Consider the following 17,781-nt stretch of genomic DNA (forward strand, 5'->3'; position numbering starts at 1 on the left):
GAAAAACAGTAATCACATTTAGTGTTCATGAAGTCAGTGGCAAACTTAGCAAGAGCTGTTTTGATGGCTTCAGCTCTGATGACAGATTATAACAGGTTGGAGAACTAAATGATGAGGAAAGGCAGAGTTGGGTAGAGTCTTTTAGAAACATTTTCTGTGAAGAGGAACAAGATAGGGCAATAGAGGAGGAAGATACCACATAAGGAGAGAATTCTACACAGTTTATTTTGAGGGGTAAGACTCCAGTGTCTTTAAAAACCTATGACCATGATCTAGATTAGGAGTCAGTGAACTGTAAAATATGAGTTAAATCCAGCATGATGCCTGTTTTTGTAAAAAAATGTTTTATTGGAACACAGATGTGACCTTCCTTTACATATTTTCTGTGGTTGTTTTCATGCTACAATGACAGAGTTAAGTAGCTGTGACAGAGAGCATAAGGCCCACAAAGCCTAAAATATTTACTATCTTATTTATTTTTATTATTAATATTTTAATAATATTAAATAATTAATTTTTATTTTATAATTAAATTAATTAAAATATATATTTTTTTAAATATATTATATTTAATTATAATTAAATATAATATATTTATATAATAAATAATAATATAATTATATTTATATATTATTATATAATTATATAATATATATTATATAATATATAATATATTATATTATATTATATATTATAATATATATATATTATATATATAATTATATAATATATAATTATATTATATTATATATTATATAATATATAATATATAATATATATAATATATATTATATAATATAATATATATATAATTATATATATAATAAATATAATTATATTTAATTATAATTAAAATAATTAATTTTAATATTAAATAATTAATAATTAATATATTAATATTATTATATTCCTTTACAGAAATATTTTTCTGACCCCTGATTAGAATAAAGAAATAATTTCGCCTTAACGATCAGGTAAAATTACTTAGGATGCTAGGGCGTGCTGGTGGAGGCATTCATTCAGAGGTCAGGTTATACCTTAGGAAATGGAACACTAATAGAATTCCTTATAATTTGAAGGTGATTCTCCTCCAAATTCTTTTAAAATTAGTAATAAAGCTGAAAATCTTTAGCAATTAACAAAATAAACAGAATATATAAAAATCAGATTAAATAAATTTTATATCTTTAAGGAATTGACATTCTTAAGGAAAAAGTGCATCTAATATCTAATGATCTAATGGTTTGATTCTGGGTTATTGGAGTATAGAGTGAAAAAACTCACCTGCCTCGTTTACAATTTCTAGTACAGTGGTCCACAGAGACTGAAGGAAAAAATACATGACTAGAGAAGTTGCCTAAGCCTAAAAAATTATTACATAAAATAAAAATCATTATATATGTTAAATTTTTAATGATATTAGTATTTTTCTAGGAAACTGTAATTCAATATTCTGATTCAAGGACAGCAAAAGGTGAACAAATCTGAGTAAAATTTATAATGTTTTCTCATTATTATATCCACAAAGGGACAATACAAAAGGAGTTTTCATTGGCTGCTTTACAAGTTTCAAGGAAGAGATAATACCTGTATTATTTTAACCATCTCAGAGCTAGAAAAAAGATATTAATAAATATAACTCAACTTTTGATAAAGAGAGAAGAATATTGGCCCTCCTCCCTAATTAAGAGAAATTTAAAAATTGCAAAGAAAATAAAAGTAAATTCAATCAGAGGTGATCTAGGAAGAATGTTAGGAAAAAAACTACCATAGTTAATTCCAGAAATGTAAATAACATTTAAGAGTAGGAAATAAAATATATAATTCATAAAATCAATAATAGTGAGAGGGAAAGATAGGCCGTCCAAAGAGAAAAAAACACAATTCCAAAAAGTCATTTAGTAAAATTGAATGTCCATCTGATAAATATGTATTTTATAATGACACTATAGGTATAATGATGTGATAAATAATTTTTACCTAAAACAAAGTATTGCATCTGCTATTGTAAACACAAGCACTGAACCCAGTATTAACACCTACTAGTGAAAGTAAACAATACATTTTTGTAGAATAGAAAAGTGAATGAATATAGAGTTGATAAAATGGACAAAAACAGAAAAGGCAGTCCCATCAAAATAAGGAACAAAAATATTGCTTAAAATCACTGTAATTGTTTGATATTATTCTAGAAGATTTAGTCAATACAAATAGAAAATAAAGAAATGTTAACTATGAGAAAGTTAACACATTTTGTATTTTATAAACTTATTTTTGAACTAGAAATTTCAAAAAGAAATCAACTTAGTCTCCTGAAATTAATTGCTTTTGTAAATATGTTGATAGTAATTTTTATGCATCTATACACTTAGGATCTTATATATGCATTAGAAATTTAAAATAAAGCAAATCAACTCATCATTACTGGGGACACAAAAGACAGGTAATGCAAATTGAGTTCTATGCCATTTGTATGCTATCCATAACATTTCCTTTGACAAGTGTAGAGATTTCCATTATTTCCAATTTGATTCATAGATCCACATAATGACAATCAAAATACTGTGTGTGTGCGCGCGCGCGTGTGTGTGTGTGTGTGTGTGTGTGTGTGTGTGTGTGTGTGTTCCAGAAGGAGAAGATTAAAAAGAGGGAGAAGGAGGAAGAGACACATACAAAATTTTATTTCAAATGAAAATAGCAAGAAATAACCAAGACAGTTTTTAAAAATCTATGTGGAATTTAGAAGAAGACACCTTTATAATCTAAAATGTATCTTAAAACCATATTAAGGTAAAAATATGTTTTTGATACAAGAATAGAGAATAGATCCATGGCAAAATATAGAAACCAGACATGAATATATAGTTTTACATTAATGTTATGTGAAACACAGTGACAAAATCATAATTCTTTAATGGGGAAAAAACAAGTTCAGACTATATTTCACATTATATTCTAATAGATAGTTTAGGTAGATTAAAAAATTAAATATAAAACTATACCTACAGAGGAAATGATCGAAACATAGTGAATATTTATCTACATAAAGGATGGGAAAGGCCTTTCTAAAAATAAAAGCAATGTAAGAGAACATAATGAAAACTATTATTGACCTCACGGATTGTTCATACATCCTATTTCAAAATAAGAAATCCAATTAACACAATACTGCACACAAAAAAAATCCTAATGCACTAAGTTAAAAATGTAAATGTTAAACACCAAAATATAATGTGTCAATTTGTTTAATAAAAGATAATAAATAATGTTGGTGTATATGTAGGGAAAATGTTAAATCTTATACAATGGATGTGTTAACACAAATAGGTATATTTTTTGAGGGAATAGTGTAGTAGGATGAATTAAGGAGTTTAAAGTTTTCATTCTTTTGGCTATGTATTTTCTCTTCAAGGAATTTACCTAAAGGAAGAGGTCACTGAAGAACTATCCTAACAGTGAAACGACTCAGCATAAATGTCCAACAAAAAGAAGGTGTAAGTAAGTGAGTTTCAAAATACAGTATTTTTAAAAGTGATTCTATCCATCACAAAATCTGAACTTTAAAGTAACAGTAACATATATCTATACATAGTTTTCAATAACAAATTAACTTTATGAACTCCCACATACATTACCTGTGCACATAATAGAAGTGAAATAGCAAAATTTTTAGTGTTATCACTGCATAGTGAAAATTGTTGACAACTGTTTTATTTTTGTAAATAACCTGTTTTCAACATTTTCTAAAGAAGCATTCATGTATAATTAGAAAATAATGGAAAATAAATAAAATACATCAGGTTAATGTACAAAACTGTACATGTTCATATTTCAAAGCAATATTTATCTAATAATTGGTATCTATAAAATAGAAATATTCTGAGAGAGCATTGATTACATAATATATTTTCATATGTAATTAGTCACCATGTTCCAATAAATTTTCAGTACGAAATGCAATGTGAAAGAGAATGGATAGTATTGTCTATCTAGGCCATGATCTTTGCCAATCTTCATGTTTTGGTGGAGAGTTGTATATACATTTTCAAGAAACAAGGTATGCCAAAATTAAAGGAGCATAAAGTTGGAATACTGATTTAAACTAATTTCTTATCATCCAGTCATTTGAGAAAACACAGACCATGAGTGGACAGAGTCAAGAGAGATTAAAATTTGTAAAATATTAAAAATTTATATTTATAATAGCATTCTCTCATCTTTCAATTTTCAAGATTGGCATCTAAGCAGTGATGCTCAAAAATAAAAACAATAAAAAAATCTGGTCAGAGTCCTCTAGACCAAATTCTAAGAATATGAAATGGGTTGACTACCTGGCAACTGGGGAGGGAAGTTTGGGAAGAGTAAGGTCAGGGCTAATGACTCTCTGGTCACTCTTTGCTGCAGGTCAAAATCACAGTGGGAACAGCTACCACATAACTGGCATTCCTATTTCAATGGGAAAGATGCAATCCCCAGGTGGTATGGGCCTGTCAGCACTTAATTGCCAAAGACAAGATAGACGTAGTTACCGTAAGAGACAGTAAAGTCAAAGCAGCAATCAAATAATTTGACTCAAGAGACCCATGGTGTGGTCTTTTTGATCATGGTATCCTTAGGAAAAAAGTACATGAGTACTAATTCTTACTTGATCTGTATAAGTAGGCCAGATCTAGGTCAAGTGAACAGAAGTATACCATGAATCACCAAAATAGAGTGTCAGGGCACCATAATCAATTCCCAGACTTGAGTCAATTTAAGACCAAGAAACATTTGAATGAAAGGTCAGATCCCACTGAGGAAAAGACAAAGCTACAGTGTCAAATGTATACTCTTAATCTTTTTTCCATCCTTTCCCAAAGGGACATACAGTTATTTACCAAAGTGACTGTGCATTGGGTTAAGTGATATAATCAGGTTTGGGGGCTTACTGGACATTGACTTGGAAGTGACACTAATTCCTGCATACCCTAAACATCACTGTGGTCCCAGAGTTAGATTAGGGGCTCATGGTGATCGATGGAATTTTAGCTCAGGTCCATTTCATAGTGGGTCTAGTAGGTCCAGTGGGTCCATGGCCCCATTCTATAGTTATGTGCCTAGTTCCAGAATACATCATTGGAAGAGACACTTAATGACTGGAAGAATCCTCATTTTGAAATAATACTGCCTTTGCAATCACAAGGAAAATAACTTATCGTCTTCTCCAGAAAAGATAATTTTTTTTTCTTTTGTCTGTAGGGTATTTTTTTTTGTTGTTAAGGACCTGTACTAGTAGTACCCTCTATTTCACAGCATACAACATTATCACAGGAGGTATTCCATGGGGAAACTTAAAATATAAATATACTTCACATTAAAATATATTACAAGGATGGGGACAAAAATAGGATGTAAGAATCTATTTGTGCAAAAATAAGAACTCATATTATCCTCAACCAAAATAAATACTTACACACATGAAAGCATTAAATATTATATATTTTTGCTAGAGAAATACCAGTTTTTAAAAATACATATTAACTTGTTATTCATAAACAATTTGGAGAAATGAAAACTGCCTCCACTTATTAAGAAAATGAACTGAAGGGTAAACTCGATCAGAATGGAAATTTGTAAGTTGTTTCTATAACCCATTTCTTCCTTAGAGTTAATACTAATAAAAGAAGTATAAGTGCTACTGTCTTTGAAACATGAATAAAACGTTCAGCCAAGGGAGTATTTTACAAATCCTGAGGTATTATTTATATATTAGCGTGTCTGGTACCCAAACTAAATTACAGCTCAGACAAGGGACTGAAAGGTCAGGTTTATTATTCACTTTAGTAAAAATGTAACCACAACACTTGTTTCTACATCAGGGAGTACTATAGCCATCATTATAACTAATAATAACAATGAAAATAATACAGCTACAATGTATTTTGCATTTTTCAGTAGACAGTAGGGCTTATGGCTAATAATCATTTATATTTACACTGAAGCTTTTTATGGAGGAGTTCAGAGTGGTTTTCGAATAGTAGCTCATTAATCATTTCAACAAGTTAGTTGGAAAGTTATTATCCCAGTTCAATAGATGGAAAAATTATATCACAGAAAGGTCAGATACATATTTACTTGTCCAATATTACAGAAGTAAAGTGAGTGAGTTTCAAGTCTCTCAGGCCTTTTTTTCACCCTTTGATCTAACCACTGGACCAATGCAATTTTGGTTCATACTATGGTTTGACCATCAACCTAAAGTACTTGAAGGCTGACCTCTCTGCTATCACTTTTACAGACCTATAAACACAGAAGAAAATAACAATTTTTCTTCTGTGGAGATCATACTAAAAAAGACTCAGACACAATTAATTTCTATTTCTTTCTTTTTTAAGTCTTATTAGAAACATACAACAATGTTGGTGTCGATTTAAAATTGTAAATACCAAAAACTTAATAGTGTAATGCATCATAATTAAATTTATGCCGAAACAGACAAGCAATATTTTCAAGGCTTCATGTGAACATAAATGTATTTAATAAGAGTTACTTAAAGGAAACAGGAAATCAACTTTTTATAATTCTCACCCCCCACAAATAATTAGATCACTGGGAAAAAAATGAAAGAACATATGTTTCAGTAAACGTGACTTGAGGGACGAGGGAGGAATTAAAAACAAGCACAGAATTTAAATTCAAATACTGTTTCTTATTTGTTTGCCTTAATAACCAGTGTAATTTCAAAGCTTTATCTGATATTTAAAGATAGCAAAACAAAATTGTTATCCTTAAAATGAAAATATACCGTGAATATGAATTAAATAGAATTGAATTTCTAAAATAATAATTTCAATTATTTTTCCTCTTTGTCTATATCATTTGCTACTCCAAAATTAGTGTCTATAAAGTTTTGCATTAACCTTGAAAATGATCCGAAAATGGAATAAATTCATAACCCTGCACATTCCTATTTAGAAGGACCTATTTGCTTAGGAGATCCTAAAAAAGAGTTTTCTTAAACAAATCTATCTATATTCACTGTAGCTTGTCTGCTTTGAATATTTATATATACTATGAAGTTTTTTTTAAAGTTTTAAACTCAATAAGATTTGAAGATTTCAACCACTGGAATAGTAAGTAAAAATGACAATTATAAATGAAATTTTGTTTGAATATTATAGTTACTGCATTTACCTTAAATATTTCCTTCAAAACCAATGTGATAAAAATGTTTAATGTGCCTTATTTCCTTCTACTAGAAGAATTTACGTTAAAAAATCATTAAAGAAAAAAAAAGATAGCCATTCTTGCTAGGTTTAATGATTCTATCTGTACCCTTCTGAGGTCTGAGAATTGAGTAAACATATAAAAAACTGAAGTAAAAAAGAGAATAGAACTTTCCAAGAGATGGTGGTATGGACATTCCAAAATTCAGAAAACAATCATGCTAAAATTGAGACAGTGACAGAAGAAACAAAATTATCTCAATGTCTTTACATTTTTTAATATCCCCCAAATATTTACTTTTGAGGCAATTCATGTGAATTGGACAAGTCAGTAAAGAACAGGGTTTATTAAAAGGTATAATATATATTACTTTAATATCTGCAATATACATTTTAGCATTTTAGAAATATTTATATGAAATATGTGGGCGTTTAATTGCAATGGTTATTTAAATACACTTTTATTTCAAGGTTACTTTTGTACTTATATGTAAGAATACCATTTATATAATATTAAATATAAAAGTCTCACTTCCATGTACAAACAATAATGCTTAATATCATAATCGTATTTAGTATGCATGTATTTACTACTCATATGATACCCAGGCATTAATTTTTGTTCAATGTTTCCCTCTCAGTTAAACTTATTAATAATTTTTGGACATGATTTTTTCCGATTTTTAAAAAATATTTTCATGATGACCTTAACCTTTTATTAATGCATAGAAGTTTTGCTGTCCTTCCATTCCCAAACCTTAGGTTTACAAGTATTATATAATATCTGACATAAGTCAAACATCTTACTCTTAAAAAACAATTTTCCCACATCTACATTTGTTTAAACCTTAATTTCTCTTAACAATGAAAGCACTATTTTCTGAACTATTTAGCAGGAGTATGAATCATAGCCTTTGCATATATTGAGGAGTTTCAAACATACTGAAGCAGTTTATTTAAAAGCCAGTGATTTTGATGCCACAGGAAATTCTGTGCTTCGCAACTTTCCTTAATGTACAGTAAAATTTTTAATGGCTTATGGAGTGCCCAAGAAAAATACCCTCATAATTTCTCTTTCATTTTAAGAATATTGAGATTTTATTAAATTGACCTGATGGATGATGCTTCTTTCGGTACTATAAAAAGCAATTTTAATTTTTAAAACATATTTAACATCACTTTCATGCTCTTCACTGCTCCAAAGACACACCAATTTTTCAAAACTCCCAGTGTCTGATGATATACAGGTTGCCAGTGTACCACTGTGATTTAGTGATTCAGGAAACTCTAGAGACATGAAAATTTTGATGAGTCACCATGTCCTCAATGCTAATATTACGAAGCAACTTCCAATGCATAAAGTTATCTATAAATGTAATTCCTGAGAACTAGGATGACTAGATTTTATACAATATAAAAAAATCCCAAGAAGAAAAACTCTGAAATCATATGAATATTACTGGGGTGTCTCAAAAGATGTACATTCCTAAGACCATAGTCAGACGTTTTCAGCTTGGAATCTTATTAAAACTTTGTCCATGAGGTGCTAATAAAAACTTATTCTAAAAAAGGTAATTGGACCCTTTATCCTCAGTTTAAAATCTTTCCTAAATTAATCATGTCAGGCATTTTTGGAAGCTGTCATTCCTCACCATTGCCATTTGCAGATTCTACTAAAAACTCTTTTCACATTGATTTTAATTGAATCAAATTCAGACAACAGATATTTTTAATAAACAGTCATATTTAAATGCTTTCAAAACAACCAGTTACTTGCCAGAATTTGAAAGATACATAAATCTGCGTGTGTGCTTGCATGCATGTTATGTGTACCCATGCGTGCGTGTTACATATGTTCTCCTCAAGCATAAAGGAAATTATAATGTTCCTCACCTGAGCATGCTGTTTGTTTTTTTTGTTTTTTTTTTTTAACTCAAAATTTCTTTCATTTCTCATTGACAATGAATACCAATAGCTCACTTTTCCTCTAGATCCCATCTTGCTTTTGCAGTCCTGGGAATGCCCACAGAGTTTACAAAGTTTACTAGTCTGAGCAAAGCTTTGAGTTGGGATATATTGTGCTCATCGCATATACTCATTTAGTGATGGGTCACAGGGAAACTAGTGACGAGCTCAAAGTCACACCAAAAATGGCAATGTGTAGTTTAAATTCTGCTTTTTGAAAGAAAAAGAACATTAAGAAAGACGGTATCTAGACAGGAGATACCTACAATTTTAGAGAGTTTTAAACATCTACCTTAAGAAGTATGTTCCTAACAAATTCTGATAACTAGAACCCAAGTTTCTTTCAAATGTCCAAAATACAGGAGAATTTAATGGAATATTCTGTCTCTCTGTACATGAACACATACACATGCATATATACAAACACATACACACACACACATACACACATAGATATAATTTAAGTGGATTTACAAAGTAAAGTTTCAATTATAACATTCTGACATAACACAGTGGGAGTCAGCCCCCAAATGAAGTTTATTTTCTATAGTTTTGTATTGATAAGGTGTAAATTAAACTCAAGGATATTGGGCCTCCATCACTTAGAAATCCTCTTTGAACATATTATGCTTTTTAGTTCTCATAAATTTACTTAGTATCCTTTAAAATGTCAATATCTAAAGTGTAGAAAGAAGTTAATAATCCCTCCTAAATCAATAGTTTGGACCTGACATAATATATTCAATAAATATAAACTGTTAGAAATGGTCTATACCACCCACTGCATAGCAGTGAAAGAAATAAAGTAAGCCCAATTGCAACCATTGTATTTTACTTGATTTTGAAGAGTTATAACTAAAATATCAAATATCTGGAAAATACATATCTAGTGTCACCTATAGTCTCATTTTCCTAATGGCAGCACTCTTAGCATTATGGGATCATTAAACTTTATATTTCAATTAGTTAACTTTTAAAATACTTGGAATGGAGAATTTCTTTAGAGACCGCTTTCATTTATTCATTCATGTTAAGGTTTTACCAATTTCATGTTTTTTAATTCACAAGACAAACTTGAAGTGTTCTCTCTTCTCCCATACTCACAATAATTAGTTTTATAAAGGTCCTTGCTAATTTCAGTTAATACAACATATCCTAGAAAAAACAGGTGTTCAAAATTGTTCTGTATAATTATCAAGTAAAATTTTGGTATGCAAAATAAAGTACCTTCATAATTCTTGTAATATTTTTAATGAGATAAAGCTATGCAAAGCACCACAAACTATTTTCAAAAGTACCTATTTGCAATTTTCTCTTTTAATAACACCTTACTAAGCTTCAGGCAAAGCTGTATCCTTCTGGCTTGAAGTACTCCTTTCAGAGCACATATTGAGGAGAGACAAATTTTTAAATGATTCAGTTCAACCAAGCACACTGCTCCACTCAAAGTATTATGATTGAGATGTATGTATCTATTAGAATTGTGCCATATATCATATTAATTATTCACTACTATCTACTCTATTCTTCTTTTATAGATATAAGAGAGTTTTACTGCCTAAGGTATTATAATATTCTTCTTCAATGTATTAACCTAGAATGTGCACGTGGACTTTTCAAAAATTAAAACTTATAAAGAATAGAGCCAAAGTTATTCACTTATTGAACTGCATGCTATATTTTATATTTGTATGTTAACTCAGAGACACCATTCTAATCAGAGATCTTAATATTTTTATTTTCTTCTTAAAAGAAATACACAAAACGGATATTTGAACTATATTTAGATCACAATAACTAAATATAACAGTTGTATAAGTGGAAGTTTCAATTTAATGCAGTTTGTTTTCAAGGCACTTAGTGCTAAGTTTTCTAGTTAAGTATTTATGGCTTTATTGGGTAGAGTTTGGTGTTCTGAATTTAAAAAAAGACTACCTCACAAAATTGTATTGTAAATATATTGATTCTTTATTTTTCTAAGCTATTGATAGGTGAGGTTTATAAAAGCAACAGCAGACTATAACTCAGCACACCTCTATAGTCCTAAAGAATTGGACATATCACTCCTCTCTCTTGGCTTCATTCTGTAGAGAAATTTTCTCAACAGGAGAAATTTTACTCCATAGTGACAAAGACATAAGGGGAAATTATGGTTCTCACCACACTTTCTAAGAATTTGCTTTTTCTTATTTCTTATATCCACCTATAACTGTAGTAGACTGACTATCCTGTCAAAAAGGGGGAGTGGTGGCTGAAATGTTTGTATGTGTTTGTGTTGGAAAACAGGTTAATATTCACTCAAATGCAGCTTCATTAGACCCTGTGAGTTAATGGTCTTAAATGTATAACCTACCATTTCCCATGTTTTAGGGCACGGAGAGTTTGATCTACTTCAGCAGAGTTGCCATTTCAACTTTCTTCATTACAACACTTAATTATGTACTTCATTATTTAATATGTCTTAACACCACATTCAACTCCAACAGTGCCACTGCAATTTCATGACCATAAACTCCCCTCTAGCTAATACACATAGTATCAAAATGTGATTTGAAACAGTCATGTTTTTATGGAATAAAACATGTTTTTATTTTGTTCTAATCATGGTTAAAGTCAAGGGTCTTTAAAAGAATAATCTCTGGAATTTAAGAACTCAGGAAAAGCTTTAGAAATCACTATACTCAAGTCCTAGTTCTTTAAGAATCTTTCTTCTTTCTTGGTGATTATAATAAATAAAAATCACCTCTCTACTACAAAAGTCCAGAGAAAATGAATGAATGGACTTGGATTCTCCTTTCCCTTTTGTATTACTATGCTTTAAGAGGATCTCAAAATACAAACAGAATCTAGAATAAAACAGGATGAACTTGTTTTACTAATATTCATGTACATTGTATAAATGTCAGCCTGCAATAAAATCATCAAGTCTTGTTAGGACTCATATAAAATATCTCATTCTCCTTAATTTTTAAGGTTAATTGTTTAGGCAGGTTTCTTTCAGGGATGTTTTACTGGGATTACTATTCTTATTTTCAATCTACACAAAAAGGAGAAAATGAACTCTGAAAAATAGTTCAGTATTCCAAATTCTACTCAGTTGGAGAATATTTCAAACTCAGTGCTTTGTCTGAAAACATTTCCCTCAGCATCTGCCTTTAGAACTATGGAAACTTTGGGTATATATTATCATAGAGCAAATTATTTGTTCCAACTGTTATAACTAGTAATAAAAAGGGGAAAATACTCATTAAATACTCATTAAAACTTTCCTTTGAACAACAAATCATCTAAAATTAGATATTAAGACAACATTGTGCCAGAACTTACTTTCTCTCTTTGCTACTCTATTCCAGCAACAAGGCCTTGGCAGTCATGATCTTTGTACTTTTTGATCAACTTTACCAAGCAAAGAATAATTTGCATCCAGTACTACTTATCAACAAGTTGGAAATCTGTGACTATTTTCTATGCATAAGCAAGTTCCTGTAAGTAATCTTTAAAATTAAATAATCAGAAACTGGATCCAAACTTCAATCTCATGAAAATGAAAATAAGGTAACATGGAATGCCTTCATTTGAAGCTAATGTTACAATAAGGGAAAATACCCAGAACTCAAATCTCTCTCTTTTTATTTGTAAATATTTGCATCACTTAGTTTTGGATAAGTTTCACAAGAATATACATGATTTTTGTTGGGGATGACAGCAACATTGACAAACAGTCCCTGTTATGCCTGTCATTATATTATTGCTAAATCATCCACAATATCAGGACCTGATTTTAGTTACCAGGGACATAGCCAAAACATGGAACTTAAGTTTCATTCTGGTTACATACAAATAGCCAGCACTTAAGAAAACCTATGAAAAGTGATCTATGTCCAGTAAATTTAAAAAAAAAGAAAAAAAAAAAAGGAAGGCAGGAAGGAAGGAAAGAAGAAAGAAAAACATCTTTAAAAGCCTAATACAATTACACAGTAGGCCTCTGACATTCTCTATGCTGGTATAATAACTAAATGGCAAATAACACGGAAAGTTATCCCTGTGAGATCCCTGTTGCATGCTTTAATTATAACTAAAAATTTACAACAAAATCAACCCTTGGGTAAATTGCTCTTTGGTTTAAATCTTCATTACCTCCTGGAATTTTGGTAAAATCACTTTGTTTTTAAATTAAGCTGGTCTCTCCTTCTTTACTCCATTACAGAAGTCAAACAACAAGAACCAGACGTTAATTTTAGAATGAAAAAGTTTTGTGTGTATGTGTGTTTGTAAGTCCAACCTCTGTATACAAACTGTTAAAAAAAAAAAAAACAGATGTTTTAACATAGTGCTTTATTCCAACTTAATCTCATCCTTGAATGAACTTCCTTCAAGTTTCAACCATTTAAAAAAAAAATAAAGAAAACAGTCAATTTCCTGGTGGTTGTAATTTAATTAAGTAACCTTTCACACTGAGCAAAAACCCAAAAGCAAAAGGGTCATTAATCTTTCTAGTGATTAGAGACACCTCTAGGGCTTCAAACATTTACCTCTCCTTCCCCGCAGCAGAAATGCTTTTAGGAGGATCATGGTTCATACCTCGCATTCCCTGGAGCCAGAGATGGTATATGTGCAGGGCCCAGATCCATTAACGGATATATCCATGGTCTCAGAGTTTGTAGGCTTGTAGTCCACATAATACTCCTGTAAAGGGGAATTCATTTGTCTTTCAGATTCTCTGGTCTTTTTCCGCCGCCTCTTCATAAGAGAATGTTGCTGAAGTTGTTTCATGCTGGCTGGGTAGCGTTTCCAAGACACATAGATTACCAAGAGGATCATGGCCACTGAGAGAAACAGAGCCACACTCCCTGCAATAATTTTGTGAAAGGAAACATGCTCATACTCTTGCTCTGTGCCAGGAATCTGAAACCCTGGGGAAGGGCTTGGTGTTTCAAGGGTGGGCTGGGTGGGGTCAGATTTGGAAAATGTAGGTTTAGGGATAATCAGAGGCTTCTGGGGCGTTTGGGGTACCAGGTGTGATTTTTCTGTGTTGACCACCTGAACTTCAGAGCAGATATTATACGTTTCCACTGCATCACTAACCTTCTCCCCCTGGATATGCTTAGGTCCTGCACATATCATGGTGCTTTCCTTATTTCCTTTGAAATTCTTAAGCCAATAAAATAGAGGACAAATGCTCCGACTGCATTCCCACATATTTCCAGACAAAGTGATGGATATTAACGATATCCACGCATTGACAGTTTCCTGTGAGATGTTGGTAAGCTTGTTGGAATCCAAATTCAATTTTTGCAAATTGGGTAGACATTTAAATGTGCCCGGCTCAATTCCTTGGATGTCATTCCCTGATAAATCCAAGTTGTGTAAGGAACTCCAAGTCCATGTCAAGCCTTGGCTAATGGAACGAATCCTGTTCCACTGTAAGTAAATTGAGCGGAGATTGAAGAGACGTGGAAAATGAGCAAAATTGATCTTGGAAAACTGATTGTGCTCCAAGTGGAGCTCCTTCAACTTCAAGAGGCCAGCAAAAGCATTTCGGGACAAGCTTCGAAGACGATTATAACCCAAATCCAGAAAGTCAAGATTTCGACAGTCTTGAAACACTCTTATCGGCACAGTCTTTAATGAGTTAGATCTCAAGTGCAAAATGATGAGTTTCCGAAGACCTTTAAATTGTTCCGATTGCAATGTCTGAAGTTTATTGTAGGAGAGATCCAGATTGCGGAGATTGGGAACTGGGTGAAATGTTTTATTGTGCAGATAGGTAATTTTGTTGGAGCTTAGAATTAATTCTTTCAGTCTACGGATCCCTTGAAAGGCATCTTCATCCACTGAGCTAATGTAATTATGGTCAAGATAAAGCCATATAAGCTGGTTAAGGCCAGCAAACTGATTGGATTTGAGTTTCTGAATGCTGTTGAACCTTAATGATAAGCCTTGTGACCCTCCAGAAATGTTCTCAGGGATATCTGCGAAAGCATGAGACTCACAGTATACAATTTTGCCATCACATCTGCAGTTCTTTGGGCAAGCTCTCTGAGCCCCCGTGAGCATAACAAGCAGCAGTGTAGGAAGTAGCACTAGCACCACACGCATGCCTCTCAGCTGCGTAATTAAACGGAAACCTACAATATTAAAAAGAAGACAAATGCACATTGTAAAGCTATTAATATAAATCACCGCCAGCTTACCGATATCAGGGGCATCCCATCTAGTACAGTCATGGGACAGTTGATTTAAGAACAATGTATTCAACATCTGAAGTCTTATTTTCTTCAGTGTTGCATGTTTGCTATTCAGGTTTCCTTCTTTCTTCCTTGATTTTCAAATCACCACAGTGCCGTGGAACTAAGAAAATCTTTCCCGAGTTTTAGGAGTTCATACAGTCATCAACACTGAAAAGCACACAGCCTGTCTTATCACTTAACGCCAACATTTTAATAACAATAATATTTGGGTAGTCATTCTGTTGAACATCAGCACAAAAATGAAGAGTACTGAGTCTTCCGGTAATGGCAAAACTGTGACTTAGAAAACCCTGTACTTGGACATCTTTCCTAGTTGAGCAAACAGACTTTGATTTGACAAAAGAGGTTCAGTAAGCTGTCAAGGTAACCCAAGTTTGCCCTGCCTGAAACTGTATCCTTATTGCATAATGGAATAACAATACATGAGCTCTGAACAAATGGCATTGGGACTAGTATGGGCAACCAGTGAAGCATGGTATGAAGACTACTAACAGTGTGAGGTACTCTCAACGTGTTAATAAGCATATATACTCTCAGCATTCAGGAGGAACTGCCTACCGTGGCTCTCTTGCCCAGCAATTGATACATCAGCCCAGAGCCCTAACTACTGATAACACAGAACATGTCAAAGTTAAGATTGTCAAATTCTTATTAAATATTTGCATAAAATGAAAAATAATTTTGTGTAGTATTAGTTTTGCTGTTATTTTTAACATAGTTGCTTTTGCAAATTTGGGGAAAAAGCAAGAAGAGAAGCAATAGACTACTACCCCCCATTTCCAAACCGACCTGCTCAAATTTCTCAGACTTTTTTTTTCCTCCCCTACCTCCATTAACTTCCAAAAACCTGCAAAGTTGCAATGTATTGGCACTTGTGCTGCATTTCCAAGTCATAGCATGTTAAGGGACTTCTTTCCTCTGTCAACAGTAGATTTATTATTTCTTAGTGGTAAGGGGGGGGGGGAACCCTGTGTGCTGCAGTTTCTTTATTTATCTTAAATATTCATATTTTAAGCAAGAGGCAATCAGCCAAACCTCTAATTAAAAAGCTCTCCTTCTTTCATTCAACCAGGTTTTTTGTTTTGTTTTGTTTTGTTTTAATTTGAAACCCGATCTTGCTCTCTGTCCTTTTGCCAGTTACAATCTCATTGAAATACATTCCAGCTCTTCCAGACAGGGGAAAGGGGGGAAAAAAGCCAGTCACACTTGAAAAAATAAGACTGGCAAATGACTGCTGGAAATTTGGAAGCTGTGTTTAGGATACAGCTTCAAAGATAAAACAAACCCTTGAGCGACCTCTGATAAAGTAACGACCCCACCCCTACACACACACAGTAAAGTGTTAACATTCTTCCTGACCGCGACCAGAAATACAAGCGTGGTTAATGTTATCAAGAAATAGAAGCAAACACAATATTTATCTCAGGCTCAATTCCCAAGCTGTAGAAACGCATACAGAAGAGACAGTCTTAAAGATATTTCTCTAGAGTCTGTTTGAGTCCGTGTTATGCATTTACAGATTTAAAAAGAAAAAACTACTAAAAGGAAAATGATCTAAAAATATAATAGCAACTATACTGAGTCAACTGGCAAACTCAGAGGCTGCTGCTTTTTGCCTGTTTCCCCGTCTTTTATCAGCTAATGCCACGACTGAGAATAGGAAGCCAAGAGGATCAGCTTTGCTAAGAAGGAAACAACAAAAGTTCACTTACCCATCCTTTGTCATCCAAAAACGGTTCCCCCCTCTCTCAGCTTTCTTCTTATTTGGTCTCTCGTGCTGAAACCACCACCACCTTCATGACACAGTGCGGCTGTCATTCACACCATTCTGATCCCGCATGTGAGCTAGTAGCCCCATACAAACTTCCCCGGAGAGGACAGGCAAAAAATATATATACATATATGAAAAAAAAAATCAGCATGGGGTGGGATTGGGGGGGGCAGGGAAAAGGAAGCCAGTGGGGGGGGGGAGGGGGAGGGCCTCTAAGCTCTGAGGACCATTGTGTAATTCACCAGAGACCCATCAGCAGTAATTGGCAATCTGTGCAAAAAAGCTACAGCCCATTTCGAAGGTAACCAACTTCTCTGTAAAAAGAGAGGTAAAAAAAAAAAAAAAAAAAAAAAAAAGGAAAAAAAAAAAGAAAATCTTCAGAATACCTGGCATTCCTTATTGTGCTGGCTTTTGCCATTCCCAGATAAAGCAATTCATCCTCTGGATTTTCAGTTCTTGAAGCAAGTAGGCCTCCTGTGCTGTATGAGACCCCAGTTTAAAAGCTATGCAGGCTAGGTTTATCCATTTAGCTGGTCAGGTTTAAAGTGTTTTGTAGCTGTGCTGAGAGGCAGCCCTTGTCTAATTCAGA

General features: G+C 32.5%; 1 protein-coding gene across 1 annotated transcript in view; it reads right to left on the reverse strand.

The window, feature by feature from the left end:
• The window catches only part of LRRTM4 (leucine rich repeat transmembrane neuronal 4), a 699,335-nt gene extending 682,166 nt beyond the window's left edge, over positions 1 to 17,169 (reverse strand). Inside the window, exons 1-2 of the mRNA XM_015538079.2 lie at positions 17,134 to 17,169; positions 13,752 to 15,298 (exon numbers count right to left, since the gene is read on the reverse strand). Of these exons, the coding sequence (XP_015393565.2) occupies positions 13,752 to 15,298; positions 17,134 to 17,137 (1,551 nt within the window). The 5' untranslated portion in view covers positions 17,138 to 17,169. The remainder of the gene's footprint in view (positions 1 to 13,751; positions 15,299 to 17,133) is intronic.
• Positions 17,170 to 17,781: the final 612 nt, after the last annotated feature.

The sequence above is a fragment of the Panthera tigris genome, chromosome A3, assembly GCF_018350195.1.
Source record: "Panthera tigris isolate Pti1 chromosome A3, P.tigris_Pti1_mat1.1, whole genome shotgun sequence".
Classification (NCBI taxonomy): Eukaryota; Metazoa; Chordata; class Mammalia; order Carnivora; family Felidae; genus Panthera; species Panthera tigris.